The following is an 11535-nucleotide window of genomic DNA, read 5'->3' as shown; positions in this document are numbered from 1 at the left end:
ACCCAACACTCTGGACGACTCCATCTTTCTTCGGCATCAATCCGCTTACGATCTGCACTGTACTCCCTCAGCCTACCTATCCTTTACACTCGTCACTAATCAACTCCATCTCCCCCTTCGCGTCACTCCATCGATAAACTCCCCCATCTCCCACATTATACCGATAATAATTGTCCGTCCCCCCAGGAACCACCGCCCTCCGAAACGTAATATTGATCCGCCCCTGTCCGGCCCCTCCGACCTCTGCCTTGCGCTTCGGGATACTGTGTAGCCAGTGAGCTTGTGTCGGGCCGCGCATGACGATCATGTCGCCTGAGGCGAGCGGGAATTTCAATGGTTTGGACTCGAGTGCTGGAGGGACATTGGTAGTTGATGTAGATGTCGGAGGTTTGTGTTTCATGAGAAAGTCGCGTTTCGCGCCCAGCGACAGCGATGCGATCGTGGGATCATTGCCTAGGAATCGCTCGTCGTCGGAGTGGTACGTGATGCTGTCGTTTCCCGACGCGTAGTAGTTGACGAGGCAGAAGTTGTAGGTTGTGCCGGAGACGCGTTCGACGAGGTGGCGAAGGGCGGAGAGGCAGGGTGGGATGGGGCGCGGGGGGCGCGCGTATCTGGTTTTGGGGACGGGGATTTGCTTCTGGGTGTCGATGAGGGAGGAGGATGGTGGTAGTGATCCTGACTGTGGTGAATCTGTGGGAGGGATGTGGAATTGCGATGTCTCGTCGACACCAAACACGGTGGTGAATCGTGGCGTGTTGATCTGCGTGTCGATGCCACCGCGACGGATCGTGTATTGGACGCGGTAGAAGGGGAGTTCGGCGCGGAGGAAGTGGAAGAGATCGCGTGCGACGGACGCTGAAAGTAGCGGTTGGAAGTAGAGCAGGTCGAGATCGGGTTGGTTGGTAATTGACCGGGCGGGTTTGGCGGGGTCTTTCAAGGAGTTGGCGATATGCGATGGCAGGTCGGCGATGGGAAAAGGGTACGTGGGGTGGTTGGTGCGCGTGATGTCTTCGGTCTCGACATCTTCGGTCTTAGACTTCTTGGGGATGGGTTGAAAAAAGGCGTGGATTCGTTTGGACATGGCTGATGGGGTAAGATGAAGATGAAAGAAGATGAAGCGAAAGTGGCCGCTCGAAGGACGCGATGATGTCACGTTTTGCTGCCTGAGGTGTCCATCCTGCCTTGATTCCTCGCGGTCGCCACACAATTAATTGCTAGTATTCTCGAGGACGTGCATTCTGAACCAGACTTTGCAGCCTCATCTTCGCAATCTCAATCTCCCAGCCCCACGATGTTTCATAGCGGTGCAGAGTTTTCATCGAGCCATCGCCTTACAGCTTCTGCCCTCTCGGTGTTGGCAAACCACGGAGATGAACCTTTGGAGAATGGAGAAAATAAATGAATTGGAGAACCCCGAGCCGTTAGAAGACCTTATTTCCGTGCCAAATATATTAAGCAATTAAGTTATTAATCCTGGCCCAGAATGCCTCGGTCCAGCCTCGGTGCTGGACGGGTGCAAACTCGGCGTGGACTGCGTGGGTCGCTGGAATGTCAATCGGACAATCTCTGATGTCAACTTCCATTCTCATTGAACAGGCAGCAGTCGAATGACTCGACGACCGCCAATCCTGTCTGAACGGTAACTGCCTCCGAAGACGTTGGTATCCCTGACACCCTCGGCCGGATGGGCATGACTCGAGTGACTCCCGGGGGGTCGGTCTCCTTTTAGTTGCGTTTTATATTGATGTCCACCGCTGGGATGCTGGCCAATCGAGTGCAGTCCAGTGGACGGTGGAAATGAGCGGTTAATTATCAATCTTCAATAGTCGAGAATCCCTGTCCGTATGCACTGTGGCACAGGAGCTAGACCAACTTCACTCCGGAAATGGGCAACAATAAATTAAATGCAATATATCCCACTGCGCCAAGTTCCCCTACAGCTAAAAAATATACAATCCAACCCAGCCAAATCCCACTTTCGACCGAAATCACCAGAAAGAAACCAAAACCCGTGTAACCCAAGCAACGCAACCCAAGCCAACCATTAAACGTAGTGCAACCGGAAATGAGCGGCGGATTTAAAATCTCCGATGACCAGACCCTGACCCCGACGAGGCTCTTCCCTGCTCCTCCTCGTCCACCACCTCCACCGTCTGCGACACGTCCACCGTCTTGTGGATGTGGATTCCCGTCGTGTCCGGCGATCCGCCGTTGCCCGCGCTGCTGCCCATGTCGACGGTGCCCGCGTACGTGATCAGGTGGCTTTGGTCGCACCCGAAGTCGTGGTCGCCTTTCGAAACCATCGAGAAGCCCTTGCCGGCGCTGGCCTTCATCTTGCTGAGGGGCACGGAGGATTCCGGCTGGTAGTACCGGTTCGAGCTGTAGGCCTTCGAGCGCAGTTTGCGGATCACGATGTTGAAGGTGGGCAGGCAGGCGCAGATCAGTCCGACGCCTCCTTCAGCGTTTCTGTTTGCGGCGTTAGCTGGATTGGCTGGTAAGATGCAGTGCGAGGAGGGAGACATACCCGGACAGGATCACGCAGGTAAACATTATCGTTTGGTCTGCAGAGTTGCCGTCCTTGAGGACCAGCACTAGTCGGTAGATACTGAATGCCGTGGCCAGTCCGCCGGCCGAGAGCATGCCCACTACTCGTAGTTTCTTGTTCCGGGACATCTGCAGCGACCAGGTCAAGGGTAGGGGCAGGATCAGAATGATCAGGTCGCTGACGACACTGATGACCGAATCGGCGATGAGCGCGGCGCGCTGGTCCAGACAGGAGGCGTTTGTTCGCAGGTCCCAGTATGCCGGTACAGGGTCGCACATGCGGATTTTGACGACCTCGGCGACGGTGTAGTAGATTCCAAGGCAGCCGAGGAAGACGTAGATGAAGATGATTTTGGACTTGTAGGGAGCGAAGATGCGGATGATGATGGAGAGGAGGGCGACCTTAGTGAGGAGTGCCATGGGGCAGTAGAGCACTGTGGCGATGTAGCAGAACTGATGCGACGGTGAGATTCAACGGACGGAATAACAGTGCAGATGTCGAGGTCAGTTACCTTTCGGAAGAGGACCTGGTGGCTCTGGGATACATCGCTGATCGGATATCCGCCGCCATAGTTGCCCACTGTTGTTGGTCAGTTGTGTAATGCGCCGAGGGGCATGAGGCTGACTGACCTACTATCCCGATGCCGCAATATCCCATAAACAGGAGCTGTTGGAGGTTAGAGGCCGGTCATAGAGCTGGAAGGAAGGTACTTGCCCATGCGACGAGACATGTTGCTGGTTCAGTTAGCAAGAGTACAGTTACAGACCAGGGTGAACTTACTGTCTTCAACAACCACGAATTGCTTGTAATACGTGCGGATGATAAACCGCAGGGCCACAAAGATGGTCACAATCGGAATGCACAGGCATTGTGTGACCAGGTTCACCGTATAGAGCTTATCATAAGGGTTCTCGACAGTCATGATGTAGGGCCAGGCAGCATGATGCTCAAAGCCGAAACCAAACAAAAGGCGACCTCGGATTAGTTAAACGCCAAACCGAAGGAAACAAAAAAAAAAAGCTTCAAAATTCTCCCTGAAACAAGTTGGGTGTCATCATAGATTAAAAGTAAAAGAAACCCAACCCCTACTTGGCTACGAGCCCCGTCGTTCCCTCGTCCCTACGGAGGAGAATCGCCATCTCCTACCGGACCCAGCCAGGAGGACCCAGCCAGCTCAGGTCCCAAAGATACGAGGGATCGATGGGGATTCTTGCTGAATTCGACATCCCAAGTGGAATCCCATGAAATTTGATCCCCGACGCATTGGAATGCGACCCACCGCAGCATGGAAAAACCTTAACAAGCACATCACCTTCGCCGAGTATGATCTGGGTTGGTTGGCAAAAGCAAAGAAAACTGGGGAGCAAGCGCCAGATCGATCGTAATAGGTGCACGAGGGCTCCGCCGAGGATTGGCTCCTATGAAACAGCCGGCCAGGAGAACTGCAGGTCGGACGGGATGTTACTTCAGGGTGGATGGGTCCTGGAATGACTCCGTCGAGGGTACGAGGCAGGAAGAATGCTGATTTGTGGTTTCCTCGAGACTAAAGACGCCGTGACATTTGGCTTTCTTTGGTACGGCGACTGTCACCAAACTCTGTCCGGAAGGTTATACGGAAGGCTAACGGCAGGTGTCTTCATTCTTAAAGGTCTTTCCAGGCACTGGAAGTGAATACTACTCTGTGGAAAGTAACTTTGACACGAAAGCCACCCCCAGTCACATCCGAACATTACCACCGAGTCTTGCATGCAGTTCTTTGTCCTCCTCCTTAGCTCCGGATTTCCACGCTAAAGCTCAGACGCCGATGTAAAGCCGAGCAGCGCAGCTAGACATGCAGGATCATGAACTACTGGGGGGACTATTCGAGCCGTGGCAACCCCCTCGAGACTATCATCCACTATATGGAAATCCATGACGCCGGCCGCGCGGGATGCAACGCAGCGGAGCATCGCGAAACAGGCTCAGGAGTCCGTTCTGTCAAGGACTGGACCAGGCCAGTCAGAAATCAACCAAAAGGAAACAAGGGAAAAAAAAAGAAAAACAAAAATCCCGGACGGCACAGTCAAACAAAGCCCCGGGAAAGGCGCAGATTCTTCCGTCTCGTGCTATTCTCGTCGGGGCAGTCTGGTGGCATCGGCGCAGTAACCGCGAAGAGTATCGCGTGTCGAGTGGAGTCGCTTCCAACCAGCCAAAAGGATCGATTAAATGGATTTACCTTTCGCTTGCAGGTTGGCTGTGGACCGCGCCGACACTACGGACTGTCTAGCGAATGTCATTACGTGTGGCTTCCATGATGATCCCCTGGATTGTTCCCCTCGGGTGCGATCCATGGAACCTCCCACCGCCGCGGTTTCAACGGCCAGTGATGAACATGCAGCCTGCACAAGTGGGATAACTTTCTCCTGCCGTGTCTTCCAGATCCACTCGTCGAAAGTTGAGCCCGCCGAGGTCCGTGGTTTCTTTCTGTTCGGCCTTTTCTCCGGCTTTCCATTGGATTTCCCATGGCGGCCATGCTCCATCTGTCACGAGCTATACTCGGCATTAGACCGTTGGCCACACAGTTGATTATGGAATTTTTTAATTGTGATTACTGCAATGATAACCCCGAAAAAGGGGCTCACCTCCCTGGATCGACAGTCTCGACAGAATCGAAATGAGGCAGCGTAGCACAGACCGGATTCACGGCGATGATTTGTTCTCCTACGTAAACCTCCTGCTTCTCCAGCACGATTAGACCATCTGGCGCAGTGACCGCTGCTATAATTATCATTGGACCGTCACGAAATCCCGTCCTGATTCCCGGGTTCCTTTTATTAGCATCGTCGTCGCCACGGTTAAGTTTAACTAAGTCTTTCCCTCGCCTGTCCTTCTCTTCCCCGTAATTCCCATTTGCGTACGTAAAATCCACCCCGAAAAAAGCAAAAGCAACATGACGATTCGCAAGTTGGACGGCGAGAACTCGAAGCTCTTCGAGCCGTTGACCATTGGCAATGGCAAGATCACCCTCTCGCACCGCGTGGTGCATGCGCCCATGACGAGGAACCGCGGAGTGCCCGTCAACGCCACCAGCACGCCGGAGAATCCCAATCGTCTCTGGTACCCTGGCGATTTGATGGTCGAATACTACCGGCAACGCACTACCCCTGGCGGGCTGATCATCTCGGAAGGAATTCCGCCGTCGCTTGAGGTAAGTTGAAGCTGCAGTCTGGGAACCCTTTTCCGCTGGTCCAAATTCCCAATTTTGGGCTTAATTTATTTCCTTGATTTGTGTTTGGGACGCCCCTCTTCCCTCGCTTCCCCGGCTGTCACTCCAGTCCACTTTCCCACGTCAGTTTCTAATTCCGTCGTGTCTATTTGTTTCTCTCTGTCGATCCGTTCTTCCCTCTATTGAATGCTGCATGATGCTAACCCAAGTCCCCAGAGCAATGGCATGCCCGGCGTCCCCGGTCTGTTCACCGAGTCGCAGGCAGACGGCTGGAAGCGCGTGGTCGACGCCGTCCACGCCGACGGCGGCGTCATCTACGCCCAACTCTGGCACGCCGGCCGTGCCACCATCCCCCAGATGACTGGATCCCCTGCGGTCTCGGCCTCCGCAACCCCCTGGGACGACCCGACGGAGGGCTACTCGCATCCCCCCGTCGGATCGACCTCCCAGGTTCCCTACGCGGACCACCCGCCGATCGAGCTCTCCGTCCCGCACCTGAAGCAGACTATTCGCGACTACTGCCTCGCTGCCGAGACTGCGATGAAGATCGGCTTCGACGGCGTCGAGGTGCACGCGGGTAACGGCTATCTGCCCGAGCAGTTTCTCAGCTCCAACATCAACAAGCGCACGGATGCCTACGGCGGATCGCCCGAGAAGCGCTGCACTTTTGTCCGCGAGCTGATGGCCGAGGTCGCCAATACTATTGGCCAGGAGAATCTTGCCGTTCGTCTGTCGCCGTTTGGCTTGTTTAATCAGGCCCGTGGCGAGCAGAGACTCGAGACTTGGACTTTCCTCTGCGAGTCGTTGAAGAAGGAGCTGCCGAACTTGTCGTATGTCAGCTTTATTGAGCCGGTGCGTTGCCCTTTCTCCTCATTAACTCTGATTGTTACAGTCCGACTAACTGATTGTGACAGCGCTACGAGCAAATCTTCAGCTACGAACAGAAGGACAAGTTCCTGGGCAGCTGGGGCCTGAAGGACGTCGACCTGTCGCGCTTCCGGGCCATCTTCGGCGACACGCCCTTCTTCTCGGCGGGTGGATGGAACCAGGAGAACTCCTGGGGGGTTCTGGAAGACGGACACTACGATGCCCTGCTCTTCGGACGTCACTTCACCAGTAACCCGGACTTGGTCGAGAGACTGAAGCGCGGCATCCCCTTTGAGCCGTACCATCGCGCTCGTTTCTACGGGCCGTTCGAGGACAATGCGGCGTACTATATTGATTATCCTCCTGCTGCGCAGAAGGCGTAATTTTGTGGATAGCATTAGATAGTTGAGTCGGTGTTGGCACTCTGTGAATGTCAGTCAGGTTGACTCCTAGTGGTATATAATGGAAGTGATTATCTCGTGGGGACGCGGAACTCAAATATATTCATGTGGAGTGCCCGAATGGCCTCCACTCGGGACTCAAAAATTTGCCACAGACATACTCCACTGACAGGTGTCAGTCGGGTGTGTTGATTAATTTTGATTAATATTCAAACTCATTATGATGTGCGGCTGGCGAAAAAGACATTCCGCGCGAGAATGATGCGCTCACCCCAATGAAGTAATTCCCGCCAACTATATTCCATGCAAGGAATGACAACCATATATCATCCATGCAATGACAATTACAAGATAGCAATCACATTCGGCGGACTCCCAACCGCGCCCGGATGGTTCATCGGCGCCGACGTGAGGAAGAACGTATATCGCTGTGCCTTGCGACACTCTTCCGCCAGGGCCTTCAAGTCCCAGAGCTCGCCCAGCGGCATTCCAAACATCCCGAGGCACCATTTATGCAGGACTACCATAGTCAGCATTCCTTCTCGCACCAGACACAGTAAAATACTCACCTAGCTCCTGACTTGGCCTCTCCTCTCCATCTATAACAGGCGGAATTACTTCCACCGCCATATTATCGCTCGCGATGGCGGCAAAATGCTTATTCCACAGCCACTTGGCCATCTCGACGCTTCCCTCGAGTCCAGAGACATGTGCGGTGAGAGAAGCGAGTTGTTCGTCTCCTGTCTTGTGGTTCAGCGCTTCGGTGAACCCGAATCGCACGATCAGGATGTCGCCGGTCTGGAAGGTCGTGTTTTGGTAGGCCGCCACGGCTTCGATGTCTGCGATGCTGAGCTGGAAGGACGAGAAGGGCGAGTATTCGATGCCTTTGGCTTCCGCGTAACTTTTGAAGTCGATCAGGACGCCGCGGCCGACGATGCAGCCGCGTTCGTGCCAGTCTAGACTATTAGCATCAGGTCATGTTGATAGAGAGGCGACTTACGATCGAGGGTTGGGAGAGAGGGGTCACCGGACTCCAGGCTCTCGATTGACGGTTTCCACCCGTTGTATACTTCTCCTGAGGGGAGGAGTCGGACATGGCCTGTCTGGTGCATTAGGACGACTGGGTACGGTCTGGCTGAAGAATATGCGTACATAGACTATCCCACTGGCTGCTAGCTTGGGTGTTGAATTCCACCTGTACAGTGGTCAGCTTTAGTTACTGGTAAAATGCACCTGATAGATATACTTCATCGTCGAAAGCAAACACTTCTCCGGTGTCGGTCTTATGCGTCAACACGCGGTGGTGAAGCGCCTTCCGGAAAAACCCCGGGATCTTGAAACTCCCAATCGGCCAGCTGTCCCAGTTGGTCAGTGTTCGTAAAGTATAGAATATTCGGTGGAGAATTACTTTAAAGACACAGATACCCCCCGTTGGATCTCGCCCGACGCAGCGCGCACCACCTCCGGCGCGAGCAGATTCAACGTCCCATACTTGTTGCGCTGGCCGTCCTTGTCGAAGATCCCCCAAGCACAACCCTGCGGCTTGTCCGGGACGGGCGGCAGATTGTCGAAATCAGGGAGAGTCATGGTGATTGACTTGACCTACTGCGTAAATGATGAATGCTGGTCGAGGTCGATGAGAATCCGAGGTCGCAATCCAGACCCCTCGTTTCTTTGTTGTCTGCGCTCCACCATCAGATCCTCGTCTCCCCGCCTCGCTCGGATCCACTGGGCCGTGATGTTTTCATCGTGATTTGCTCGCCGCCCCTGTCAACAGCGACTATCCTGGTTAGACTATTGTTGTCGCTTCATACGTGGTGCCATGGCGTCTTCACGGGGGGTAATGCCGGGGCTTGCGTGCATTAGCGCCCACATTATTCTTCAGCACACTTGGATGATATATCGAGCTCGGATTTCATACATTTGTGGTGATTCATGCCTGAATGCTCGCAGGAAGCGCTGGTTTGAAAATCCTAAATATTCCACTGTATCTGCATTGTTTCTTCGTTGCGTCATCGGTAAGGTGGCCGAGCCCATGCAAGGGGGTATTATCCCTATTTTCCCCCTTCTCCAGACGCGATCGTTTCTTCTGCTTTTTCTTCTGTCGTCAGAGTACGTAAGAAGATCAATGGGTGAGCGGTGTGGTAATTTCAATTTGACCGCGTGGGAGTGTTTGGTTGACGATGAGGATTTATATATATCATTCCGGTGGTGATAAAGAATTTAACTCATCGTAGACTCGACGCCGACGTCGCTCCTCAACCGCGGTGAGCGGCATGATATGTCTCATACATGAACAATGAGCATTATATATCTTTTTTTCTGGCTTCAATGCAATTGGCAAGGCGATTTAATCCAATGACTCTTATATGTCAAGTCGTGTTTCCGATACCACTACCTGTTTTGCATTTTCCATTCTGCCTGGCCAGAAATACATAACTTCGGCCCAGCATAAAATCCACACTATCGGTTGAACAGACAAGACCATCGGAGCAGGCAATCCATCGCGAGGAACACCGCTGTGGATCGACAGTCGAACCTCGGGGTGAGTTGACCTCCGTTCCCAACCATATCGACCCACCGATCCTGTAAGCGAACGAACCAACCAATAAATCGAGTGATGTCACTAGATAGTTTCCTCGGAGAACCGAACAAGCATTTATCCCTTGGGTGAGGGCGTCCAGAGCCCCTTACTCCTGGATTCAATGTATGCACGTGGACCCACTCCGCGGAGACCGCGGAGGCCACGGCGGTGACGGAGATCAAAGAATATTCACGATCTTTAAAGAGCCAGTTGTACATCCTGAAGAACTGCAGATTCTGCAGACTGTGCTTTCATCCGTGTTCGAAATTAGTGGTACCGTCAATATGTCTGGTCAGAGTTCGGCGACGAAAAGGTGAAGATCCAAGATTTGCATACCCCCGGGATCTCCCCAGTGGCGACAAATTAACCAAGTCCATAACTATAGTGAACCAACGCCTCGGAATCGATCCAAAACCCCAAATGCCTCTCCCCAGAAATTCTCCAAAGTCGAACATGAACCCGAGTTCGAGTTCGGCGGCGCCCTCGGCGTAAGCGCCCTCATGGTCGGATTCCCCCTGCTCATGTACTACATGTATATCGGGACGACGTTCTACGACGGCAAAGCCCCTCTGCCCGAGGAGGGCGAAAGCATCTCGGATTTCCTGACCCGGATGTTCGATATCGCGTACACGCACGCCTTCCCGCACCGCAAAGCATGGATCATCTACTGGACATTCCTCATCCTCGAAGGCATCGGATACGTCTGTCTCCCTGGCGTCTACGGGAAGGGTAAACGTCTCCCGCACCTCGACGGCAAACAGCTGGATTATTACTGCTCCGCTGTGTCGTCGTGGTACGTCACGATCATCGCCTCGCTGGGACTGCACTTCACCGGCCTCTTCCGTCTGGATACCCTGATTGATGAGTTCGGGCCAATCATGTCGGTGGCTATTCTCTCGGGCTTCGGGGTCTCGGTCGTGGCGTATATCTCTGCGCTGGCTAGGGGCGCGGACCATCGGATGACGGGCTCGCATGTGTATGACTTCTTTATGGGCGCGGAGCTGAACCCTAGGTTGTTCCGCTGGCTCGATATGAAGATGTTCTTCGAGGTTCGCATTCCCTGGTATATTCTCTTCTTGCTGTCGTTGGGGACAGCGCTGAAGCAGTGGGAAGAACTGGGGTATGTGTCTGGGGAGGTAGGGTTTTTGTTGATGGCACATTTCCTGTATGCGAATGCGTGCGCGAAGGGTGAGGAGTTGATTATCACGAGCTGGTATTTCCCCTCCCTGATGATGAATGTCGTTCGAATGCTGATGGTTCCGGTAAAGGGACATGTTCTATGAAAAATGGGGCTTCATGCTTATTTTCTGGAACTTGGCTGGCGTTCCCATGAGCTACTGCCATTGTACGCTGTATCTGGCGTCTCATCACCCGTCGACTTATCACTGGTCGCCGGTTGCGCTGGGTGCTTTGGTTGTGACATACCTCTTCCTGTACTGGGTCTGGGACACGTGCAACAGCCAGAAGAACTATTTCCGAGCCCAAGAGCGAGGCGTCTCGGTAGACCGGAAGACGTTCCCGCAGCTGCCGTGGAAGTTCGTCAAGGATCCGGAAGTCATTCGAACCGAGACGGGCGATTCAATTCTTTGCAGTGGATGGTGTATGTGGAACCTTTTATATCTTCATGGGGGGACTGACTAACGGCGTGTATAGATGGGTTGGCCCGTAAGGTGCACTACTCCTGTGACTGGTTCTTTGCGATGTCGTGGGGCCTGATCGCCGGGTTAAATTCGCCTTTTCCCTGGTTCTATCCGGTTTTCTTCACGGTGATGATCATTCATCGCGCGACGCGTGATATTCAGAGATGTCGTGCGAGGTACGGCGAGGCGTGGTTGGAGTATGAGCGCCGCGTGCCGTATCTGTTTATTCCGGTGGGTTTATTCTCCTTATATGAAGAAGCACAGCTGATGAAAGATCTAGTATGTCATTTGAA

The 11535-nt window shown here is 53.6% G+C and overlaps 5 protein-coding genes across 5 annotated transcripts; 2 read left to right on the top strand and 3 right to left on the bottom strand.

Moving 5' to 3' along the window:
• Nucleotides 1-76: 76 nt before the first annotated feature.
• On the bottom strand, nucleotides 77-1081 carry P170DRAFT_479913 (alpha-ketoglutarate-dependent dioxygenase AlkB family protein; the record flags this gene model as incomplete). The annotated part of the gene is made up of 1 exon (XM_024853735.1): nucleotides 77-1081. One exon carries the CDS (start codon nucleotides 1079-1081, stop codon nucleotides 77-79), a length of 1005 nt encoding a protein of 334 aa, XP_024699444.1.
• A 997-nt stretch (nucleotides 1082-2078) lies between these two features.
• Nucleotides 2079-3467, bottom strand: P170DRAFT_430056 (uncharacterized protein; the record flags this gene model as incomplete). Its single annotated transcript, XM_024847925.1, has 5 exons — nucleotides 2079-2466; nucleotides 2525-2997; nucleotides 3057-3124; nucleotides 3179-3211; nucleotides 3326-3467. The coding sequence occupies 5 exons, from the start codon at nucleotides 3465-3467 to the stop codon at nucleotides 2079-2081; spliced, it is 1104 nt and encodes a 367-aa protein (XP_024699443.1).
• A 1820-nt stretch (nucleotides 3468-5287) lies between these two features.
• Nucleotides 5288-7181, top strand: P170DRAFT_440501 (alkene reductase). The gene is made up of 3 exons (XM_024850093.1): nucleotides 5288-5732; nucleotides 5967-6602; nucleotides 6665-7181. Exons 1-3 carry the CDS (start codon nucleotides 5475-5477, stop codon nucleotides 6998-7000), a joined length of 1230 nt encoding a protein of 409 aa, XP_024699442.1. The 5' UTR covers nucleotides 5288-5474; the 3' UTR covers nucleotides 7001-7181.
• Nucleotides 7044-8704, bottom strand: P170DRAFT_280636 (uncharacterized protein). The gene is made up of 6 exons (XM_024843189.1): nucleotides 8427-8704; nucleotides 8265-8373; nucleotides 8171-8213; nucleotides 8019-8117; nucleotides 7588-7974; nucleotides 7044-7538 (listed from the first exon to the last, which is right to left on the bottom strand). Exons 1-6 carry the CDS (start codon nucleotides 8603-8605, stop codon nucleotides 7363-7365), a joined length of 993 nt encoding a protein of 330 aa, XP_024699441.1. The 5' UTR covers nucleotides 8606-8704; the 3' UTR covers nucleotides 7044-7362.
• Nucleotides 8705-9886: 1182 nt separating this feature from the next.
• erg4A (c-24(28) sterol reductase) lies at nucleotides 9887-11534 on the top strand (the record flags this gene model as incomplete). The annotated part of the gene is made up of 5 exons (XM_024853734.1): nucleotides 9887-9915; nucleotides 9988-10815; nucleotides 10871-11202; nucleotides 11256-11473; nucleotides 11523-11534. The coding sequence occupies 5 exons, from the start codon at nucleotides 9887-9889 to the stop codon at nucleotides 11532-11534; spliced, it is 1419 nt and encodes a 472-aa protein (XP_024699440.1).
• Nucleotide 11535: the final 1 nt, after the last annotated feature.

This window comes from Aspergillus steynii, assembly GCF_002849105.1.
Source record: "Aspergillus steynii IBT 23096 chromosome Unknown P170scaffold_9, whole genome shotgun sequence".
Lineage (NCBI taxonomy): Eukaryota > Fungi > Ascomycota > Eurotiomycetes > Eurotiales > Aspergillaceae > Aspergillus > Aspergillus steynii.
Note: the sequence above shows the minus strand (reverse complement) of the source record. Positions and strands in the feature narration are given on the sequence as shown.

Excerpts from the sequence above, each read along its gene's own strand:
- P170DRAFT_440501 (XM_024850093.1), top strand. The coding sequence starts at position 5,475 with ATGACGATTCGCAAGTTGGACGGCGAGAACTCGAAGCTCTTCGAGCCG. Across the intron at positions 5,733-5,966 it reads GAATTCCGCCGTCGCTTGAG|AGCAATGGCATGCCCGGCGT; the intron begins GTAAGTTGAAGC and ends CCAAGTCCCCAG. Across the intron at positions 6,603-6,664 it reads ATGTCAGCTTTATTGAGCCG|CGCTACGAGCAAATCTTCAG; the intron begins GTGCGTTGCCCT and ends TGATTGTGACAG.
- P170DRAFT_280636 (XM_024843189.1), bottom strand. The coding sequence starts at position 8,605 with ATGACTCTCCCTGATTTCGACAATCTGCCGCCCGTCCCGGACAAGCCG. Across the intron at positions 8,374-8,426 it reads GGGGTATCTGTGTCTTTAAA|CTGGCCGATTGGGAGTTTCA; the intron begins GTAATTCTCCAC and ends CAACTGGGACAG. Across the intron at positions 7,539-7,587 it reads GAGGCCAAGTCAGGAGCTAG|TCCTGCATAAATGGTGCCTC; the intron begins GTGAGTATTTTA and ends TGACTATGGTAG.